Here is a 23,601-nt window from a genome sequence, read left to right on the forward strand (position 1 = left end):
ACTCAATTTATACTCATTTTCCTCACCCCAGTTAGATTCCCTTCTTAAAAGCTGCTGAAGGTGTAGGAATTTTCCTTTACTCCAGTTTGCCCTTTACTTGCCAGTAAGAGCTTACAGCCAGACAGATTGTCTCTGTATTCGTAACGGCGTATGAGCTGTTCTCAGAAGCTTTTTGTTTGAACTTTGATGTTTTTTAAAAATCTTTTTGTAATTTCACTTCCTTTATATTTTTTATTGGTATTCTACATTTATTTTAATAGAGTAACGACTTGGCAATGCATTCTAAATTTCACATTTTAGGTAAATTTCGTGTAATGTTTGAAATGCAATATGTACCTAAACACTCTTCATATCTACAGATGGTGGCAGCAGAAGCAAAGGAGAACATTTCCCTTATGAACAAGAAATCAAATTCTTTGCTAAAGTAAAGTATACAGTTCATCTTGTTTTTGCTTCAATATGTTTGCAAAATATTTTCTTTAGATATTTGCCTCTTTTCAGAATGCACTTGTCTACCAATGTGAATTTTGTTACGAGTAAATATTCTATGGCATGAAAATAATTGCATGAATCATGTGGAATGAATTTGCACCTTCCATTTTCAGCACACTTGGTCACACTTTTAACGTGTCCTACTTTCCCTACCATATTTCTTAAATGACTTCATCCTGTATGAGGTGGGGTTCAAAGTTCTGATTTTTTTCAGCTTTATCATATGACATAGAAGAAAAGAGCCTATTTCTTAACATTTGAATATTGGTATGATTTGAAAATATTTAGATGATCGTGTCTTTTATAAGGGGGAAAATGTAGCTCATTTGTAAATAGGCATATTAAGAGATCCTTTGCTAGGGAATTTTTATTGTAGGGCCTTACCCTACAGTGAGCAAAACTGAAGCTCAGAGTAAATTGTGCCTTTACAAACATTATCTCACTATTTTAATTCAGTTTATTAAGTACTAATCAATCATTTGCTGCTACGTGCCTAGAACTTTTCCAGGTCTTCCTTTCAGCCCATAAAGACAGGAGTTTGTCTCCATGTTGGATTTGTTCACTTACTCAGTATTTGCTCTGTGCCTAGTCTCAATCAAGCATTAGACTATGTCCTAGGAATTCATTACTGAGGACAGCAGTCATGAAAGCTGTCATGAAGACATAATGCCCTTGGGGGCATTTTCCTTTTTATAATACCGTACAGTTAACCCAAAGACCTAATGATTGCTGCCAGTTTCCTTTCATCGTATTTGCATTTGGTATTACTGTAGATCATTTGCTGTGAATTTAATTTTTTTGTGGACTTTAAGATGGCATGCTGTTTCAGCTGGTTCATATTTGGCTTCCATCATGTTTTCAGAATTGTGCCCTTTACTGTTAAGAGGTGTCTCTTGTGGCATTTTCTTTCCACTCAGTATAGCACTTAAAGTCTGTACCAATCATCCGAAGCAAGTTGGCAGTTATCTGTTTTTATGTATATATCCAACAGTCCCTACCAGGATGTAATTACCCTCCATAGCCCTTTATCAGAAATGCAGTGTTAAGGGCCTCTAATCATACCTTTGAGATACATTCTCGTATTGTGTTGCCCGCCTACTCAGTGCCCCTAGTGATTTTGTGTGCACATGCCTAATGCAGCATTTCTAGGAAGCCAATGATTCCTTCGCTCCTTGTGTTTGTTGAATACCTACTATGTGCCAATCACTAAGTTTTGGCAATGTCACAACCTTCGGGCAAGATCAGTAAAATATTTTCTAGTCCCATTATATATAATTATGCTATAACCACAGTGTTGGAAAAAAAAAAAACTGTAGTCATGCAGACTTATTAGAATACTGGTAACAGCAATTATTATCCTTTTTTCATTCATTTTTTTCATTTATTCATGCAACAAATACCAATCCAGTGCTTGCTATAGGCCCAGTAAAGCCCTAACAAAACAGATGAAATAGCAGTCATAAAGACCAGAAAAGGACTATAATTGGAAGCAAAACCAGAAATGTTTTTTGCATTCCTGGACCTTATAGACTCTTGGGGGGGGGGGGGGAGACTTTCATCCAAAATCACACATATAAGATATAAAATGGCCACTAATGCTATGAGAACAAAGAATATGAGGATTTTGTCTTGTTAAGGAAAGTCAGCAAAAGTTTATCTGACACAGTACATCTGAAAAACTGATGCACATAAATATCTGATAAGAGTGCAGAAGTTAGGAGGAGCTTTGAAGAAGAGAGGCGAGAAGAACATTGTATAAGTGGGTGTTAGTGTGACCTTGAGAAAAGCACTCACGCATTACAGCTCAGTCGCAATGCCTGTAAACAGGGATGATGACACCTGCCATACAGAGCAGTTACTCTGTCATTTAGAAATGACAGTATGCTGGTATGCACAATAATACTTCACACGTAGTGGAGACTTGGTAAATGCTAGTAATGTGTTATCTTTGAGCCTTTTGGGCATTGAACTGTATTATAGGAAAATAATTGAGAATGGTTTTTCAAACTGCAAAATTTGGACTGTTCCCCATAACCACACGTTGCTACACACACACACACACACAGTCACACACCTAATGCACATAGGTGAGGTGGAGATGGCAGAGTGAGATTGAGAAGAGAATACTCTGGAATGATGATCACTGGCATGGTTTTGGATGGTGGGAGGCCTGTTGCATGTGAATAGAAATTTGCCTGCCCAGCGCCTCGGCGCTCATTCGTCTCCTGGCAGAGTCCACCGTGTAGACCTGTTTTTCCTTTCCTTTCTTTCAGGTCGTGCTTCCTTTAATTGATCAGTATTTCAAAAACCACCGTTTATACTTCTTATCTGCAGCAAGCAGGCCTCTCTGTTCTGGAGGACATGCATCAAACAAAGAGAAAGAAATGGTGACTAGGTAAACAGCTATGAAAATAGAGTGTTGTTTGAATTGAGTGTACACGCATTTGGTAGTGGGAGCGTGAGAAACGTTTCTTTCTTGGCTCTTGTCCTGCTGGAATCAGACACTGAGCAGGACAGTTTCACAAGTTAACACACGTATTCTAGATGTTGAATTACCTTCTGTTTTGCTGCAAAATGAAATGCTGGTAAAGAGGAATAAAATACTCTCTAAATACATAATATCCCTATCAGGGGCTGGAGGTATATCACCGTGTTAGTATTTTTGATAAGTGGTTCTTTTAACAGTACTTCTTTAAAATTTCTGCCAACTAATATTTTTCCAGCTTTTATTTTCCAAAAAGGCAGAATCCCATTTATATACTTTTCAATTAAAAATTTTTTTTTTCCTTTTTCACAATGGCCAATCTAGAAGGAAATGTAGTGACGATATATGCATTCTAGTTTCCCTTATGTCACTCAGGCCAGCATCTTAGCAATACCTTCTCACTTCTCTGTAATTCAAAGTATTCTTTAGATTACTTTGAAGCGGAGTGCAATAACATTGGATGCAGCCTTCCACTCATCGAGGGTGAAGGAGAAGTTAGATTTCTGTGTTGGTGTAGCACTGGGGATGGGGCCCTGCATAGGGTTTGAAGCTCTTCTATTTAATTTATTGTATATTTTTATACTCCCAACCGGTAAGTGGCCCGGCATGTGATATTGGATTGCAGTAGTATTAAAAATGTCCCCAAACTTCTTTAAATAATAATTTTCCTGTAAAGTTGAGAGAATCCCCACCAGGGATATACCTTTTTATCTGCGAACTGTGTTACCAGAAGGAGAGACAATAAGGTATTTTTTCTAAGATAAATTCCCACTCTTGCCATACTTTGGCAAGTCCTTGATGGGGAGAGTGGCCTGTCAATCTTTGTTTCACTCATATATGTGTCCGCTCTTGGCCAGTATCTTCCTTGTGGGCTCATTGTGCACAAGAGTAGCTGGAGAGCACAGCCGTACCCAGTTACCATCAGACATCGTGGTATTCGAGACACTGGCAAGTCTTTGAGTCCTCTCTGGGTCCGGTTTTAGTGACAGAAGTTTTTGTTCCCAGAGGGTTTTGTTAATTTAGACTATCATTCAAATAGATCAAGAGAAATGACCATCAGAGAAAATAGTGAAAAAAATACGAATAAAGTGATGTAAATTCTACATTTTCTCCCTCCCCTGTGATTGATGATCTCCATTCAGTTTTCAGCCTTACCCTAAGAATCATTCACCGACCGCAAAATCATCTTATTTTCCTTTACCAGCACTATACTCTTTTAGCATAAATCAGAAGTGCTGTGTCATTTTTCTGCTCTAGCCTCAATTGATATAGCACCCCTTCTCCACAACATCTCACCAATTCTAATTTTTCCTCTTTGGCTTATCTTTACCTCTTGAAAAGAGGGTTGGTGGATTTTGCTTCTCCCATTAGCTCCTTCAAAACATAACATAGACCATTTTAAATTCCAACAAATAGGAATGAGGTGACCAATAATAGAGGTAACTTGTTCATCACAATACTATAATGGCAAACATAGGTAGAATTTTTTCTCAGTGAAAAAATTCGGAGAAGAAAAAAACAAACAGTAATAGACAATTCATAGTATACGTATAAAAAAAATGCTGCCCAGTCATTAAAATTTTGATGTATACAAATATGTAATTACTTAGGGAAATTATCATGACAAAACCAAATATATGCTCATAGAATTATCTTAAGTTTTTAAACAATGTAAAACTGTAGGTACAGAAAAATACTGATCAGGAATAAACTTAATTTTAATAGTTTTTTCCTTTAGATAATATATCATAATTTGTTTTTTCCTCCCTTTTTTGTATTTTCTGTATTTTTTTTAAATAAAAAAGTCTTACTTTTGTAATCATACAAATATGTTTTAAAACAACACCCACCGCTACCACAACAAAACACATATAATTTCTTTGGCATGTCAAATTGGAATCATTGAAATTTATGACGTCTGATTACACTTCAGTTCGATTTTTCAACTTCAGTGGATCTGCGATACTTATGTTTTATGATAAAATAGATAAAAAAATAAAAAATGAAATAAAACCTTGCCCTACTAGTATGAATGAATAAGCATGCCTGTATACACGTGATAAATGCTGCAATGATTGTTTTAATTTACAATGAATAGTTGAACTGTTTAACAGTTGTGAGCAGCAATAGTTGTGTGGGTCTAAGTTAACTTCTCCACAACTAAAAACTAGTTGTTTCCGTTAGATGTTTAGATACTTCACTCCTGGTACTATAAATTTTGTTGAACATTAACTCTGTCTAAAGTCAGTAAGACTTGCTCTCTGTGCTCCAGGAGTGTCCATTGCAGTAGCTAAGTATGTGAGTATGAAGATAGCTCTAATAGAAGAAGAAAGTCAAGCAGTACTATTGGATTCAAGACAAAGTAAGACTGTATTGGATGGGTGTGGATAGCCTAGAGATTTATGGGAGTCATGGCTTTCAAATTTGACCTTAGAGAGTTTGAAGGTCACAGGTTGAGGAAGGGGAACATATGCTAGGTGTAGATAACATAAAGTGTAGAAGCTGCTAATTTAGGGAGAATATAGATTATGTAGATTTTTAGTCAAGTATTGAATGGAGTTTAACTGCCAAAATAAGGCTCGCTTGTTCATTCATTCATTCGTTCTCTCTTGCTTGCTTTCTTGCTTGCTTTCTTCCTTTCCCTCTTTCTGGCCTTTCTTCCTTTTAAAAAATTCATTAACACAAAGAAGCTGCTGAAGCTTTTTAAATAGGAGCGTAAACAGAACTGCCCTTTGAATGAAGTACATTCAGGCAGCAAAAGTAGGATTGCTAAGACCGAGGAGTTAGGAGGTCATGCAAGGTGGTTAGGGGCTGCTGCCCCAGGAGCCACTTGATTGCACTTGTAACACTACCTCCAGTAGGTGGTGCCACTTGGGGATTTGTAAGTAAATGAGAGTGCCTGCCACGTACAAGCATGACCAGACAGACCCATGCAAAAATAAAGTCCTTAACTTCAGTGAATTCAGAAGTAAAGCAGGGTAGACAGATGCTTACTACTTGTATGATGAACTGTGATAACTAGGGAATGGAGGCATTTATAAAGTGCTGGGAATATAGAAGAAATGTAAATGTAGAGAGAAGCCGGATGTGGGAAACACTGAAGACAGAAAATCTACATGACTTGGCCATGAGTAAAAATGGCAGGTAGAAAGAAGAACACATGTTGCTGAAGTTTTAAGCCCGAGTGATTAGAACAATGTTGATGCCAACAATGAAACCAAGAAATTTCAGAAGAAGCAGTTCTGAGGGAAAATTCAAAAAACAATGAGCTGGTTTTGAGGAGAGGTTACATTTGGATAGGAATCTATGGGCTGATAAGTACTGGAAGATTATTAAGCTGGAGATATCCAGCAGACAGTTGGAAATAGGTGTATGGCGCTAGGGAAGAGATTAGAGCAAAAAATGACATTTGGGGGGATTATCTATACAGCTGTAATACACGTTAGGCTCAAAGCTCCCAAAGTAGGTGCGGCTATAGGAGAGTGGAGAGAGAAGCAAAAAATATCTGAATTCTAAAGTTTGGAAAATGTTTACGTTTGGAGGGTTTTGGAAGTGGATGGAGAACATGGCAAATGATTAATTAAAGGGAAAGGGGAAAATATTGCTGAGAAATAGAATTCAAGGGTGGTAAGTGGTTGATGATGCCAAGTACTATAGAGAGCTCTCTAAGAAGACTGAAGAAAGAAGGTATTAGATTTGCTATTTAGGGGTCACTGGTGAATTTTAAATGAGTGTTTCAGTTGAGCAGTGAAGTGGAAAGCAGAATTGCAAGACAATGAATAAAAATGTAAAGTCTAGATGTATTATAAATTCTGGAGACTTTTGGGAGCAGTAGCAGGGAACAAAATTATTAAGGGAAAAATAAATTTTAGAGATAATAGTCTTATGTATTCTATACACAAACTGTACCCTGAAAGTAGATGTCATAGAAGAGGAAAGAGATTTCATTTGTCTTTTCTGAGTACCAAGCCTCCTATATCTTTATTTCTCTCTGGTGGCACTTCTTTTACTTCCATGGTTAAGGAGCGGCTGTGATGGTAAAGAAATCCTGTTTCTCTGACAGGTTCTCAGGCATTACGTGTGAGCTGGTGGAATGACTTACAGGGCAGTTCTGTTTTCCCTCACAGCAGAACATCCTAAGCCTGAATAAACTGGGAGAAAACATAACCGTAGCATTATAAATTCAACATCATCAAGAATGCCTCAGGATCTTTCACCCTTAATACAAGAGGTTGGCTGTTATTAATAGGTAAAGGATATGACTTAAATTGGGATGTAGGGATTGAAAGTGTGCACAAGTCTTAACACGTAATCACCGATTAGAAGGAAGCAGACAGTTTTGAGTTAACATGCACAGCAGTTGTCAAACATAAACCTCAGAAGGTAAGGTCACCTGAAGAAAGAAGCCCTCAGATATTGTTTTTTTAAAAAAAAATTAGAACACAAAAGATAAATAATTCAGATTGAGTGTCTAAGGCCTTATGTCTAATAGTTACTTGAGTAGATCATTATTTTATATTTTTATCTCTGATAGATTCCCCAAGTCTATCAGATTCCTGTAAATCCGTTTAGTCATTTAGGGATGGCAGCTTTCTTGGGGAAGCTACGAAGAGCCCTAGTCATTAATTCCCATCAGCAAATTATTCCACATTGTCACTGAAGTACTAAGGCTAAAACTACTTCAAAACGTGGGACCTTCTCCATCTCCTTTCCTCCTATCAGCCCTGGATCAATTGCCTTCTTTTTTGTTCCATGGCATGATTAGTATCCCTATTCTGGGTGAGCTCAGTGTCTGCACACTGCTGGTGGAGGGTTGGTTTTAGCAAGAGTGTGGGGGCATTTGGGATAGATCTGATACCATTATTGGCAAGACTAGTCCATATGTGGGGCTATGCAAATGGACTGTGGTTGAGTAGAGCTTATTATCTCTGAGAGCTCAGTCTCGTATGAGTAGATGTTAAGGTAATGCCAGTTGTAATATGGGGGGAGGGAGTCAAGTGCCATTGTAGAGATAGATGCAAATGGATACTGGGAGCAGCTAGAAGAGGGATCAGTTCAGCTTGGATTGGGAGTGGTGAAGGAGCGCTGAGGGTGAGGAAAGACTTCTTGGAGCAGACACCTCCTCGTCTTAGTCCTCAGGAAGGATAGAATGGAAGTGAGTAAAAGGTATTCCTGAGAAGGACCTGCAAGGAACACATGGGAGTGAGGCTTGGTGAAAGACAGGACAATAGCAAGGATCTCCCCACTTGTGGGATCCAATCTGAGAGTTAGTGGACATCCAATTCCAGAGTCTGTCGTGCTGAAGACACCTGTTATTCTGTATACCTGTCCCGCTACTGAACACCTAGAGGAACACAAAGACCCAGGAGCTTGCTCTGGAGGAGATGAGAAATATGTTTAACTCATTCGCAAGCACTGAAAATCTTTTAAATGATCACATTTATAATGTTTTCCTCTGAGTCGTTATTAGTTTCCTCTGACTATTATCAGATTATTGGTTGTTTTGATACATGTGTAAGGGTTGTGATCAAGGTTGGGGAAGAAGAAAAGTTCCAGCAAAAATATGCTAAAACTAAAAATATACATGAAATACCATATTTCTGTTAAGTAATGCCCATACTATAAAAGTTCTAGAATTTCAGCAGTGTGTTTGGGCACACACAGTTTTTTTCCTTGTGGGTTTTCAGAAGTATATTTTTGTGGGGTTTGTATAGATTGCTTTTATATTAATTAGCTTTGCTTTCAATTTTTTTTTATTTCTTTACTTATAATATGTGCTTTTTTAACCATGTTTGTTAAAGAGATGCACTCAAAGACTCTTTCTTTAATACCTTTATTCCACATTCTGCTCAGAGAATTGATTCTTTCTGCGTGACATCATGTTGCTTTTTTTCCAGCTCATATATCAGCTGTTTATTTTTCTTTTTTCTTCTTCTTTTTTTCTTTTTTTTTTTTTTTTTAATTTCTCCTTGTCTTTTCTACCTTCCCTTCCCCCTTCCCTTTATTCTTTTGTTTTTCTTTTGTCTTCAGCCTATTCTGCAAACTTGGAGTTCTTGTCAGGCATAGGATTTCACTATTTGGTAAGGAGACCCTTGAAAAACTTCTAGCATGGCCACCACTTGGTTTTCTTTGCCATTTTTGCACTGTGCTGTGTGCTGCTGCTATGATGCATGAATGCATGGTTGCACGGCTGCATGCTTGGTTGTGACAGGCCAAGATAAGATCCCTTGGTCGTTCATAAGTACCATTATCTATAGTGCGATTGAGGAGTTGAACTTTTTCATGTTAGTCCAAAGCACAATTGAAAATCAAAAGATTTTGCTATTAAGTAGCTAATGAATGAAAATGGCAGCTTCAGAGAGGTCAAGTAAAACCAGGCCCTTGCATTCATGTTTGGTTATCGCTGATAGATTAAATAATGAGCTGTTATATATATCAAAAATTTTATAATGCACTGATTTTTTAAAATGCTATTAACTACAGGTTTGCATGTCTACTATTTTCCCAGCCAATAAAGCGTCATAGGAGAGAAATTACCATAAATAACTTCTTTAGTACCATTTATCCCAGAGTCAGTTTTTGTTTGTTTCTGAAAAATCACATAGTTAAAATCCATGTTCTCAAGCACCTGCTTTTGGACAACCTTGCAGGGCAGTCACTCACTTTTCACAGACTTTCTCCTTAGGAATTCTTTAGGGATCTGTAGCAACTGGCAGCATTTGTGTTTTACACTTTCCTGCAGCTGCTTTCCGAAGGTACGAAAGCAAAGTGCAGCCCTTTGCTGTAAAGGTTTTGAGAGCGTTGGGGGTAATTTCAGTAATATTTAGTTTATGGCTAGAAATGCTACACTTTCACAAGAAGAACTGAAGATTTTTTAAAAATCCTTCCTACAAAAGCTACTGGAAATGAGCTAAGGAGTAGGCATATATGCAAATAACTTTTAAGTTCTATACAATATTACATTTATTTGAAAATTAATCATTTTTGGATATCATTAGTCAATGTTGTATTTGCTTTCTGTTATTGTTATTATATCCAGTACTTATTGCTCTTAAATTTAGTAATTAAAAGTTATTTTTCATGTACGTTTTCTGAGGTTTTGCATTAATATTTTAGTTATTTAAAATTAATTGGGAAATTATTTGCAGAATAATTTCCAGTTGGCTGACTTTGGTTTAATTTCTCTTCAACAGAGAAGAATTTCTACAATTTTATGAACTCTTTAACCTTCTCATAATATTGAGTAGACTCAAGTATTCTGCATTTGTCTTCAGAGAGAACAGTCTAATTATATATAGCTCTCAGCTGCAATTTGTGCATTCTTATTAATGAGTATAATCTTACTTTCTCTTGTGCTATTTCTCTTTTCTTACATGTCTGTATTCTTATATTCTTATACTGTATCTCACTATAATTTCCTTTTGTAAAAAATCTTTGAAATATTCCATACAGACCGTAGAGAATACAAATCTTCAGAATACCTTGCAGAAATTTCATATATATACCATTAATCATTGCTCAGGTCAAGACATAGAATATTTCCATTGAATGTATTATTCTGTTTATTAATTGAAGATGAATTCATAATACAGGCTGTCATTACCTGTTGTGAGAGAATCACTTTCACTACATCACAAAGTGACCGTAATTTCTATTTAGCCATTTATTTTTAAATACTCTATCTTTTAAGTACTGTTTTTTTTAACAAGAGTTTATTGGAGTGGGTTTTGGCTCTAAAACCTTTTTTGTCTATTCTCTATAACATCCTAATAAATATTATTATTATTATTGCTTCATGTTTGCTTTGGCATTTGGTCCATAAAATAATAAAAACTTGAAGAGGTCTTTACTAATGAAACATTGTATCTAATAGAGACTTGCCAAATTATTACAATTTTTAATCTTAGACATTTAGGCTTTACATGTTATAATTATAATCTAGATTCTAATATGATGTGCTAGAGAGAATTGTGACTGGTTTTGAATCTGAAAACCTAGATGTGAGTCCAATTTTTGTAACCAGGATAAGAGATTGAACTCCTCTGAACCTGTGTTTTCCTCATTCTTAAACTGTGTTAAAATAACTCTAATCTTAGAGTTTCTTTGCATGCATCAAATCATATAGTGCTATGTACAAAGCAATCTGACAGCTTTCTAATGTAAGGTGTTACTCTCTTATCTGTATCAATGGAATTTAGATAAATCATACCATTTAAAGTCAATGCACATAATTTAGATAAATCATGCTATTTAAAGTAAATGCACAGTGTAGAAGCAGAGTCTGGTAACTGAGGCTCTTGTAGACGATGAAAAGGAGAGAGGTGAGAATGATGGCACAGGTGTGTGCATCTTGAGGCTTAAAGGCTTTCTTTGTACATTTGAAAATGAACCCATGCCTTAACGACATTTATTTTTATGTTATTCATTCTGTAAATGTTTACTGTGTGTCTGCTCGGTGTGAGGCCCTCTGCCATACTGTGAGGGGAGAAAAGTGATCAAGATTTCTTCCCCTCTCCACTGCTACCAACTGAGGCAAATGTGATAAGCAGGAGTGTACTACTATTAAAAGCACACTCACCGTTCTCTCTGAATTCCCTGTGACCTCCACATTGGTCATATCTTTTAAAAACACCAGTCTGCCAAAAATCACTCCTGTATAATCGGTAACTCCACATTTTTTTCTAATATAAAGGTCAGAATTCTGAAAATGGCCCCAGAGTTTTTCACAGTTTATACTCTATATATCACTCCTTCCTTAATTTCCGGCCTGCTCCCTCAGTTTATCTGCCTTTCTCTCAGCATCTTAAATTATGTTCTTTTCTGCCCAGGGTATTTGCACATGCAATAAGTACTGTCTGGGATGGGGTCCCACATAGAGCCCACCCTACCCTAATTCCTCACACCCGTAGTGAGGTGAATGACTCATCCTTTAGCCTTCAGCCCAAATATCACTCTCTTGGGAAAGTCTTCCCTGACCTCCCTGATTATACTTCATTCTCCTACTATTATAATATTATCATATCTCCATTTAACTTTCCTTCCCATCACTGATGGTGTGAATACTTCATTAAATACATCTCCCATGCAAAATTCTCAGCTCTGGGAAGGCAGAACCATATCTGGTTTTGTTTATTTTTGTATTCCTGGAGCTTAGCAGGAAATCTGTCATGTATGCATGTTTAATGAATCAATAAGTGTATGAATGAACCAACTGAATTCTGCCTTCAAGAAACCTATGATATAATAGCAAAGACAGATAAATAAACAATTACAAGGTGAGAAGTGCTATGAATTTGTAAGTTCTCTTGCATTCATGAATAATCCAGGTTTACTTTTTTTTATAAGAGATTTCTTTTAATGTACTATCCCACAATTTGAAAATCAAATTTTATTTGTTATAATTAATGAGTCTTGAAACAATGAAATAAGTGAACACAACCAACAAGTCTTTTAGTTTCTAGGAATTATGCTCATTTGAGAAGACTGACACAATTATCATCTTGTATACCTTTTCTAATTCCCATTTTCTAGTGAATTTTAAACATTTTTAGTAGACAATAAATCCTCCAGAGACTCCCCAGAGTTACTGAAGATCTTCCAAATCCAATGGCGTTAGAGAGATTTCTAACAATGCCTGCAAAAAATCAGTGTTTCATAACATAACCATGCACAAGTATGCGTACTTTTTTTCTGATTTGACCTCACTAGTGGCCTTAGAATTCAGCATGCAAAGTCAGTAATACAACTCCAATGTTAGCTGCAGGCATATAGAACAAGGTAAGAATTATGTGTTTAAATGAAAGAGTAGTTGTTGTTTAAATTTTATTTTTTTCAGGAGAATATTCCTGATTTTAAGGAGTACATAAATCTTAATGTTATGCTTGGAAGTAAGTGTTAAGTAAGGTAATATAGTTAATTCTATCAATTGCTATGTGTCCTTGATGAACAAATTTGTCAATTATGTTTTCATTGATAATTCTGATACCTCCTCCCCCCAAAACTCATGTATTTAAATAATGACTACTGTCTTATATTGTGAGATGTTAGATATTTAATACATATTTGCCTTATCTACAACAAGAGTCGGATTGTGCTCGTGCTTCTTAATGGACACATACAATGAAAGGAAAATCATTTAAATTCCAAAGAATCTCTGAGGATAGGGCATCTCTGTGAATTGAATGTGCAATTACATTGAGAATTGAATGTTTTAATCCTACCCAAGTAGCTGCTGTTTGCTGAATGTTGTTGTTATTCATCACTAGAGGGTCTTTAGGTTCTTTCTCTGATTTAAAATTTCTGTGGTTCTATAAGGATATCCATGACAAAGATAAGAGTTTCCTGGATTTTAACTTGTTTTATAATCTATAAAAAAAAACATGACCTATTTATTATAGGGAGCTACGTTCAGAGATCAGAAATTTCAGTCATACTTCTATTATGAAAATAAGGTCAGAAGATATTAGAATAATACCCATGTTTCTTTGAACCTAGCATTATGGTAGAATTTCCTGACTTCGGAGCAAATAAATAGAATATGTTACCGTCTAAGTGTGTTCTCAGTTAAATTGAAACTTTTTACCAAATTAGGAAAATTAATAATATTACTATTTTCTATATCACAGACTTCAAAAGTAATAAAGTCACTGTCACACATCACTTTCTATCCCTCATAGTTTTGAGAGAAATTGATGTCTGTTAGCATGATTTTATCTAAAGTTAATAATAATTATTATTCCAAGGTTAATGGTTTCTTCAAAGAGAATATAAGGAGACATGGTTTCAAAACCATGTTAGAAAGATAAAGAATAAAAAATTAGAATGATGGTTATTGCTCTTTCCAGAAAAGAGAGAGTAACTCAACATTAGAATCCTCACTATGCCAGATTACTATATAGAAGCTGTTATAATATATTAAATTTGAGGTAACTTTGAAAATTCTTGAGTGGTAGAAATCTTATGTCAAAATCACAAAACAATTAGATATTAAAATACAACAAAAAATGTTCTCTAAAGCGTCAACTTCAATATTTAGACTCTTATGAAAGTTAAAATTTAAAAAAATCTTTGTATTTTTAAATGCATTCACAATTACAAGGGAGTTACAAAAATAAACCATCCCCACTCAGAGAACCCCACAAAACCCCTGTCTTCTCAGAAATGCAGGTCCACCAGTTTTGGCATTTTGCCACATTGGCCGTATCATTCTGTCCAATCTGTGTGTCTGTCTGTCTACCTATCGATCCATTTTCTGAACACTTGAGTGTAGGTTATCTACACCATGCCCCTTGAATACTTAAAACGTCATGTACCTTTCCTAAGGATGAGGATATTCACTTAAACACTTTTAAGTGCAGTAATTACATTTTAAAAATTTAGCATTGATATCAAGCTTGCAGGCTGTGTTCCAGTTTTTCATGTACCCCCAGTAACGTCTTTTAGAGCCGTTTTTCCTCCATTGCTAGATACCATCCAGCATCGTGTATTGCATTTAACTTTAGTTGCATTTAACTTTAGCCTCTTTAGTTGCTCTTTCTGTTCTTTTTCTTAATTCTGGAAGCATATGCATAAACTTTCTCATCTCAACCACTTCCAAGCATATCACTCAGTAGAATTAACCACATCCACAGTATAGCAGTACCCTCACGACCTTCCATTACTACACTTTCCCATCTCCCCGGACAAACCCATTATGAATTAACTTCTGACTCCCCCATCCCTACTCCCCGTAGCAATCTGTACTCCAACTTCTGTCTCTCTGAGCTTGCGTATTCTCTGAAATTTTCTTTATAGTTGCCATGGAGTTTAAATTTAACATCTTAATTCTTTAACAAATCTCCTTTGCTTTGGCATCAGCTTCAATAGTATACCCAAACTATGTGCCTCTGTCCCCCCACCTTTATGTAGTTTTTGTCAAAAGTTACATGATTATACATTGAGTCCAAAAACCATTGATTTATCATTATGTTTTATGTATTTGCCTTTTAGATCCTGTAGGAAGTACAGCATACAGTTACAAACCAAAATAAAAGTATACCAGCATTTATGTTTACTCATGTCATTACCTTCACCAGAGATCTTTTTTCTTCATGCCAGTTTGATCTACTGTCCATTGTCCTTTCCTCTCAACCAACTGAATTTTCTTTAATGTCTATTGTACGGCTAGCCTGCTAGTGATGAGCTCTTCAGATTTAGTTTTCCTGGAAGTGTCATAATCTCGCCATTTTTCCTCCTTTTTTTTTTTTAACTTTGTTTTTTATTAGAGAAGTTGTAAGTTTACAGAAACATCATGGAGAAAATTGAGAGTTTCCATATATTCCACACACACACAGTTTTACCTATTATTAACAATTTGCATTCGTGTGTACCTTTTTTAAAACTGATAAAACAATATTATTATACTAAAAAAATGATAGTCCTAGAATCCATCGTTTGCATTAGGGTTCACTGTTTGTGTTCTACAGTTCAATGTTGTTTGTTTTTAACTGTAGCAACATATATACGACCTAAAATTTCCCCTTTGAACTACATGCAAATATATAGTTCAGTAGTTATAATTACCTTCACAGTTATGCTACTACCATCACTATCCTCCATTACCAAAACTTTTCTGTCACCCCCAAACAGAAACTCTGTTTCAATTAAGCTTGTGTCCCCCATTCCCTCCCCCACCCCAGCCTCTAGTAAACTATATTCTGACTTCTCACTCTATGAAATTGCTTGTTCTAATTATTTCGTATCAATGAGATCATATAATGTTTGTCCTTTTCTGACTGGTTTATTTCACTCATCATGCTGTCTTTTAGGTTCATGTTGGGTTGTTTCTGTCTTTTGGCAATTGTGAATAATGCCTCTGTGACCATCCGTGTGCAAATATCTGTTGAGTCCCTACTTTCAGTTCTTTATGGTATGTAACTTAGAAGTGGGATTGCCAGATCGTATGGTAAACACTATTCCCACAAGTGTCTGTACCATTTTGCATTCCCACCAATAATAAACAAATGTTCCTGTTTCTCCACATCCTCTCCAACACTATTTATTTTTCATTTTTTAAATAGTAGTCACACAAGTGGGTGTGAAATGGTATCTCATTTTGTTTCCCTAAGAATCAAAGATATTCAGCATCTTTCCATGTACTTATTGGCCATTTGTATATCTCCTTTGGAGAAATATTTATTCAAGTATTTTGTTCATTTTTAAAATCAGGTTCTTTTTCTTTTTATTGTTGAGGTGTAGGATTTCTTTATATAGTCTGGATATTTAAATCCTTATCAGATATATGGTTTCCAAATATTTTCTCTCATTCGGTAGGTTGCCTTTTTACTTTAATACAATAAAATTTTTAATTTTGATGCAGCTCCCAGTAATCTACTTTTTACTTTTGCTGTTTGTGCTTTTGATGTAAAGTGTGAGAAACCATTGCTTCTTTGAGTATACCTGTGTATATCCGTTGAACTTTGGGTATTTATGTGGCACCAGAAACACAGAACGAGAGTTCTGTAGCTATGAAAGCACCATTACCCTGTACAGCAACTATTAAAAACACTGAAAAAGTGAGCAGACTTCAATGAGAGATATGAATGAAGCTGATCTGGGTAGGACTAAGGTAAAGCATACTAAAGGGTAAAGGATGATATTGACTATATTTTAAAACTTCAACTTTTGTGCATGACCAAAGAAGGGATGTTTATTTGGTGAAAAATTGATATTTTTAGCAACACATTATCTAATTAATATGTATGGTCAGCCTATTTGAACATCATAATTACATGGAACCATGAATAGAGAGTGCGATCTTGTTGATTTGTACAGGTTTGTGTGATAACCCTGATACATCCCAGAGATAGCTAGGCAGAAGATTAAAGTATTTGCAAAGTTCCCTTGAGGGACTGGGGAAAATTGTAGAAATATTAAACTTCTGCACCTAGGGAAGACCTGATATTCTTGGCAAGCACTGCAGACTGCCAATTCGATGGGCCAGGCCCTCAATCTTGGCACTTGCCCTTATGAAACTTATTCCTGCAAAGGAGAAACCAAGCCTACTTATGATTATGCCTAAGAGTCACCCCCAGAGAATTTTCCTTATTACTCAGATGTGGACTCTCTCTTGAAACCAGCTCCATAGGTGAACTCATTGCCTAACCCCCTATGTGGGACATGACTCCCAGGGATGAGCCTGGCTATGGCATTGTGGGAATGAGGAGGACTTCTTGACCAAAAGAAGGAAAAGAAATGAAATGAAACAAAGTTTCGGTGGCTGGGAGATTTCAAATAGAGTCTGGAGATATTTCTGGAGGTTATTCTTATGCAATATATGGATATGCCTTTTCGGTTTTTGGTGTGTTGGAGTACTAGAGGGAAATAACCTGAAACTAGTAAACTGTAATCCAATAGCCTTGGTTCTTGAAGATGATTGAATAGCTATAGAGCTTTTAAGGTGTGAACTTGTGATTGTGAAAACCCTCTGGCTGACACTCCCTTTATAAGTAAGAAAAAAATGGGTAAGAAAAAAAAGACGAACAATAAACATTAGCGCATATGGAGGTTATGGTATGTTTGGGGTGTTCCTTTTTACTTTTATTTTTATTCTTACTTCTATTTTGGTGGGTAATGAAAATGCTCAAAACTCTATTGAAATGATGAATGCACAACTTTATGATGATATTGTGTACCACTGATTGTACACTTTAGGTGATTAAATCTCAGTACAAAAAAAATTGAAGAAAAAAACCATTGCCTAACATGAAATCCTGAAGATGCGTCCCTTGTTTTCTTATAGGAGTTTTATTATGTGTTTCTTATGTTTAGGTCTTCAATCCATTTTGAGTGAATTTTTGTATGTTGTGTGATGCAGGGTCCACCTTCATTCCTTTGCATATGGATGTCCAGTTCTCCCAGCACCATTTGTTGTAGAGACTATTCTTTCCCCAATGAGTGGACCTAATACCTTTGTCAAAAATCAATTGGCCATACATGTGAGGGTTTATTACTGAACTGTCGGGTTTTTGTTTGTTTGTTTGTTTGTTTTTGCATGGGTAGGTACCAGGAAACAAAGGAACTGTCAATTTTATTCCATTAGTTTGTATGTCCTTGTGCTGGTACCTTGCTGTTTTATGTACTATAGCTTTGTAATAAGTTTAAGATTAGGACGTGTGAGTCCAACTTCATTCTTCATTTTTAAGATGGTATTGGCTATTTGGAATGCTTTACCCTTCCATATGAACTGATGATTGGCTTTTTCCACTTCCGTAGAGAAGGCTGTTGAAATTTTATTGGGATTGTGTTGAATCTGTAAATTTGGGTAGAATTGACATCTTAGTAATATTTATATTTCCTATCCATGAACACACAATGTCCTTCCATGTATTTAGGTCTGTAATTTCTTTTAGCAAAGTTTTCCATGGATACATTCTTTATATCCTTCATTAGATTTGTTCCTAGGGTATTTGATACTTTTAGTTGCTATTGTAAATGGTTTTTTTTTTGTATGCTGCATGTTGGAGTCACATTTCATTATTTTTCCATGTGAGTATCCCATTATTGCGGCACCATTTGTTTAATTTGTTTTTTGTTTTGTTTTGTTGTTTTGTTTTTTGGGGAAGTGCATGGGCTGGGAATTGAACCCAGGTCTCCCACACAGCCAGTAAGAATTCTATCACTGAACTACCCTTGCATCCCCTGCAAATGGTTATTTCTTGATTTCCTCTAGACATTGTTCATTACTAGTGTATAGACTCATTTCTGATTTTTGCATATTGAGCTTGCACTCCACCACTTTGCTAAATTTGTTTATCAGCGCTAGTAGCTTTGTTATAGACTTTTCAGGATTTTCTGTATATCTGATCATCTCATCTGCAAATAGGGAAAGTTTTGCTTCTTCCTTCCCAATTTTGATGCCCTTTATTTATTTTTCTAGCCTAATTGCTATGACTGGCATTTCCAGGGCAATGTTAATAAACAATAGTGACAGTAGGCATCCTTGTCTTGTTCCAGATATTAAGAGGAAAACTTTCAGTCTTTCATCATTGCATATAGTGTTAGCTGTGATTTTTTTGTATATGCACTTTATTATATTCAGGAAAATTCCCTCTATTCCTAATTTTCTAGGTGTTTTTATCAAGAAGGGCTGCTGGATTTTGTCAACACTTTTCTGCATTGATTAAAATATGTACTTTTTTCCTCCTCTAAACTGTCATTGCAGTGTGTTACATTAATTTTTTTTCCTATATTGAGCCATCCTTGCATACCAGGGATAAATTCCATTTGTTCATGTGTGTTTGGTTAAGGATTTTTTTAAATCTATAGTTATAAGAGTTATTGGTCTATACTTTATTTTCTTATGGTATCTGTATCTGGTTTTGATATTAGGTGGTGTTGGCCTCTAGGATGAGTTAGGAAGTGCCTCCTCCTCTTCAAATTTTTGGAAGAGTTTGAACAAGATTGGTATGAATTCTTCTTGAAATATTTGATAAAATTCACCATTGAAGTCATCTGGTCCTGGGTTTTAGTTAGCAGGAAGTTTTTTATTACTGGTTCAATCTCATTAATAGTTAGTGGTGCGTTGAGATCTTCTATTTCTTGGTGAGTCAATGCAGGTAGTTTTTGTGTTTCTAGGAATTCATCCATTTCATCTAGATTATCTAATTTGTGGGTGTACAGTTGTTCACAGTATGCTCTTAGCATCCCTTTTATTTCTGTGGGATTGGTAGTAAGGTGCCCCCCACTCTGCCTTTCATTTCTCTTTTTATTTCTTTGCATCCTCTCTATTTTTTCTTTGTCAGTATAGTTAAAGGTTTGTCAATTTTATTAATCCTTTCAAAGATGGAACTTTTCGCTTTCTTGATTCTCTTTTTTTCTTGAATTCCCTGTTTCATTTATCTCATGTCTAATCATTTTTATTTTCTTCTGCTTGCAATAGTTTTAGTTTGTGCTTCTTTCTCTAGATCCTTCAATTATAAGTTAAGATTTCTGATCTGAGATATTTCTTCTTTTTAATAAGCATTTAGAGCTATAAATTTCTTCTCACTATTGCCTTTGCTTTATCCCATATATTTTTGAATGTTGTGTTTTCATTTTCAGTTGTCTCAATATATCTGCTTATTTCCTATATTAAATGATTTATACTTAAAGTGATTTCTACTTTAACCCTTTAGTCGCTTAAGAATGTGTTGTTTAACTTCCACATATTTGTGAATCTTCTGGTTTTTCTTCTGTATGGATTCTAGCTTCTTTGCATTGTGGTCACAGAAAATACATTGCATGATTTCAATATTTTTAAATGCATTTAGACATGTTCTGTTACTTAATATATGACCTATCCTAGAGAATAATTCATGCACATTAAAGAAAAATGTGTATTTGGCTGCTTTTGAGTAAAGTTTGTATATGGTTTACATATATTACTTCACTATTATGTAACACCATTATTTATATATATATGTCTGTTCTAGTTAGTTTATAGCATTATTCAACTCTTCTATTTTCTTAATGATCATCCATATACTTATCAAACCCTTTATTGAAATTCATATATTGAAGTATCCTACTATTAATGTAGAACCATCTATTTCTACCTTCAAATCTGTCAATATTTGCTTCATGTATTTGGGAGCTCTGTGTTAGGTACATATATATTTGTAAGTGTTATGTCCTGTTGAATTGACACCTTTATCATAATAACCCCTTTTCCCTCATACCTGTTTTTGACTTGAAGTCTATTTTATCTGATATTAGTATGATATGTAAGCTTTGTTTTGGTTAGTGTTTGCATGATACATTTTTTCCATCCTTTCACCCTTGACTTTAACCAAGTGTTTCTGAATTTATTGTGTCTTTTTAAAATACCATATAATTAAGTTATGCTTTTTAAAATCCATTCTGCCAGTCTGCGCCTTGTAACTGGAGAGTTTAATCCATTTACCTTTGAAGTAGCTACTGATAATGCCAGGCTTTCTGCTACCATTTTGGAATTTAGTCTTTGTCCTCTGCTTTTTTTGTCCTTCAATTCTTCCATTAATGCCTACTTTGATATTTATTTGATCTTTTTTAGAGTACCATTTTGAGTCTCTTCTCATTTCTTCCTGTGTATTTTTTTTTCAGATATTTTCTTTGTGTTTACCATTGAGCTTAAATCCAACAACCCAAATCTATAACAATCACATTTGATTTGATACCAACCATCAAAAACATTCCCCTCTTTTTGTGGTACTTAAATATCTCCATTATTTTTGAAAAATAATTTTCCTACATGTACAATTCTTGGTTGGGAGTTTCTTTTTTGTTTGTTTTTTGATTTTTGTTTTCATCATGTTAAGACATCCCACTGCCTTCTTGGCTCCATGGTTTCAATGAGTAATCAGCACTCAGTCTTTCTGAGGCTCCCTTTAATGTAATATGTTGCTTCTCTATTGTGGGGTTCAGAAGTATCTCTTTATCTTTGGCATCGACAGTTTGACAACAATGTGTCATACCATGGATCTATTTGGGATATCCTATTTGGAGTTCGTTGAGCATTTTGGATGTGTATTTCTTGTCTTTCATGAGATTTGAGACGCTTTCAGCCTTATTTCTTTGAATATTCTCTATACCTACTCTTCTCTTTCTCCTCCTTCTGGGACCCCCACAATATATGTATTGGTTTACTTGATGATTTCCCATCATTTCCTCTATTCAACTTTCTTCATTTGTTCTCCTTTCTGCTCCTCAGCCTGAATGATTTCAATTTTATTATCTTCAAGGTCTCATTCTTTCTTCTGTCAGCTCCAATCTGCTCTTTAACCTTTCTAGAGAATTTAAATTACTGTTACAGTGGTTTTCAGCTGTGTGGTTCCTTTCATAATTTCCATCTGTCTTTTGATAATCTCTTTGTGTCCATCTGTTCTTTGCCTGATTTCCTTTAGTTTTCTCTCCATGTTTTCCTCTTTTAGCATATTTAGGACCATTGTTTTAAGTCCTTGCCTTGTATGTTCCAGGTCTTCCCCATTGATGGTTCCTAATGTGCTTTAATCTTCTCCTCTGCCTGGGCTGTCACTTCCCTTTTCTCTGTATGTTTTGTAACCTCTCACTGAAACCTGGACATTTTGATATTTTAGGATGTTGCTACTTGAATTTAGACTCTGAGATGTCCGTTGCTTAAGGTTGTATCCAGCTAGTATTAAGACAGAGTGATTCTGGATTTACAGGAGCTAAGAAAAAATAAAGGAAAAAATGAAAACACCTTTCCTAGTCTTTGCAGATTGACCTTTGTAACTGGTCCCCTCAGGGCTTATCTGTGCAGTGACTGGAGAATAGCTCCAGGCCAAGGCAGGGAGGCCTCTCTGATCCTTTCTGTGCCTATATCTTGTCTTAGACGTGTGCATGTCGTCCAAGGAGTTCCCCCAAGTATAGGTTCTGACCATCCCTTCTTCTCTAGGAAACAGTTTCCTCACAGTTCTGGGCAATGCATTCTATGTCCAATAGTCAGCAGTCCTTTGCCCCAGGCAGCTCAGCTTGTCTGCTCTCCTACATTATTCTGTAGGAAAGTTCTCTGATCTGCCTTTTACATGCAGGGTAAGTTCTTCGACAGTGAGTCCCTCAGGCCACCACTATACAAACTGGGCCAGACATACATATAACCTGTATTTGTAGGATATTTATTCTGCTCCCTCCAGAACCAGAACCAGGAATCTGTAGAGGGAGTTTGGGCTGGCTCTCCACAGCCAGTGAGAGGGTTGGAGAGGGGCCACGCAGGGAGCCAAGATATCCTGCTGCTTTTAAGTAGTATTTTTCATGATTCAGTTCTGGCCCTATTAGTGCAATCCTTTGGCTGTTTTCTGAAGCTTTGTGATAGACATTTCTGCCTAGTTTTGCTGGTTGTTCAAAGCTTCTATGGAAGGTCAGAGCCCTAAAGCATCTTACTCTGCCATCTTGATCAGGGTGAGGTCTTGAGAGTTCTTATAATATTTTTTAACACCCAATGATGTCTTTGTTCTTAGAATCAACTATGATGTTTGATTTAAATCATGTACCTTTATGCTCACACACACACACACACACACACACACACACACACGCACGCACATACAGTCTCATGCAAATGCATAATCCTAAAAACAAATTGACAAACCTGAAGTGTTTACCTACATATTTAGCAGTGGTAAGATATCTGAGAACGAGTAAAGTAACTAGTAGTAGTAGTAGTTTTTTCCTAGAGGTGAAAAATATCAAACTCTTGATTTTTATACCACTCAGAGCTATTGAGTGATTATGTAAAGAAAAGCCAGTCACCACTAGGAAATTTTACGGTCTTCCTACACTTTCACCAGTCCTTCCTGTTCTTACCAATAGCAAAATTGTGGCGATCTGGTAGCCTAAAGAAGGGCAATATTCAGGTGGTTGTTCTTATTTTATTTAAAAAGCTTACTCAAATTACTTGCTACTGAATAATCTCTTTAAGACTAGCCATTATTTCTGACTTCTTACACCTGCTAATGAAATTGAAGCTTTTACCTCTTCAAATTAAAATGTTGAAAGTTCTTTTATTTATTTGCTTTTTTTTGTCATTCTTTAGGGCCTTTCCCCACCATTTTTACATTGATATATTTCCATTTAAAGGTGTGCTCCTTCTAATATAGAGTGGACGGAAA

General features: G+C 35.8%; 1 protein-coding gene across 2 annotated transcripts in view; it reads left to right on the forward strand.

Annotated features, from left to right (window-relative positions):
- The window catches only part of RYR2 (ryanodine receptor 2), a 779,580-nt gene that overhangs the window by 610,312 nt on the left and 145,667 nt on the right, over positions 1–23,601 (forward strand). For both annotated transcript variants that reach the window (XM_077168436.1, XM_077168435.1), the window contains 3 exons: positions 360–424; positions 2,766–2,887; positions 9,008–9,057. In XM_077168436.1, the coding sequence (XP_077024551.1) occupies positions 360–424; positions 2,766–2,887; positions 9,008–9,057 (237 nt within the window). The remainder of the gene's footprint in view (positions 1–359; positions 425–2,765; positions 2,888–9,007; positions 9,058–23,601) is intronic.

This window comes from Tamandua tetradactyla, chromosome 7, assembly GCF_023851605.1.
Source record: "Tamandua tetradactyla isolate mTamTet1 chromosome 7, mTamTet1.pri, whole genome shotgun sequence".
NCBI classification, from domain to species: Eukaryota; Metazoa; Chordata; class Mammalia; order Pilosa; family Myrmecophagidae; genus Tamandua; species Tamandua tetradactyla.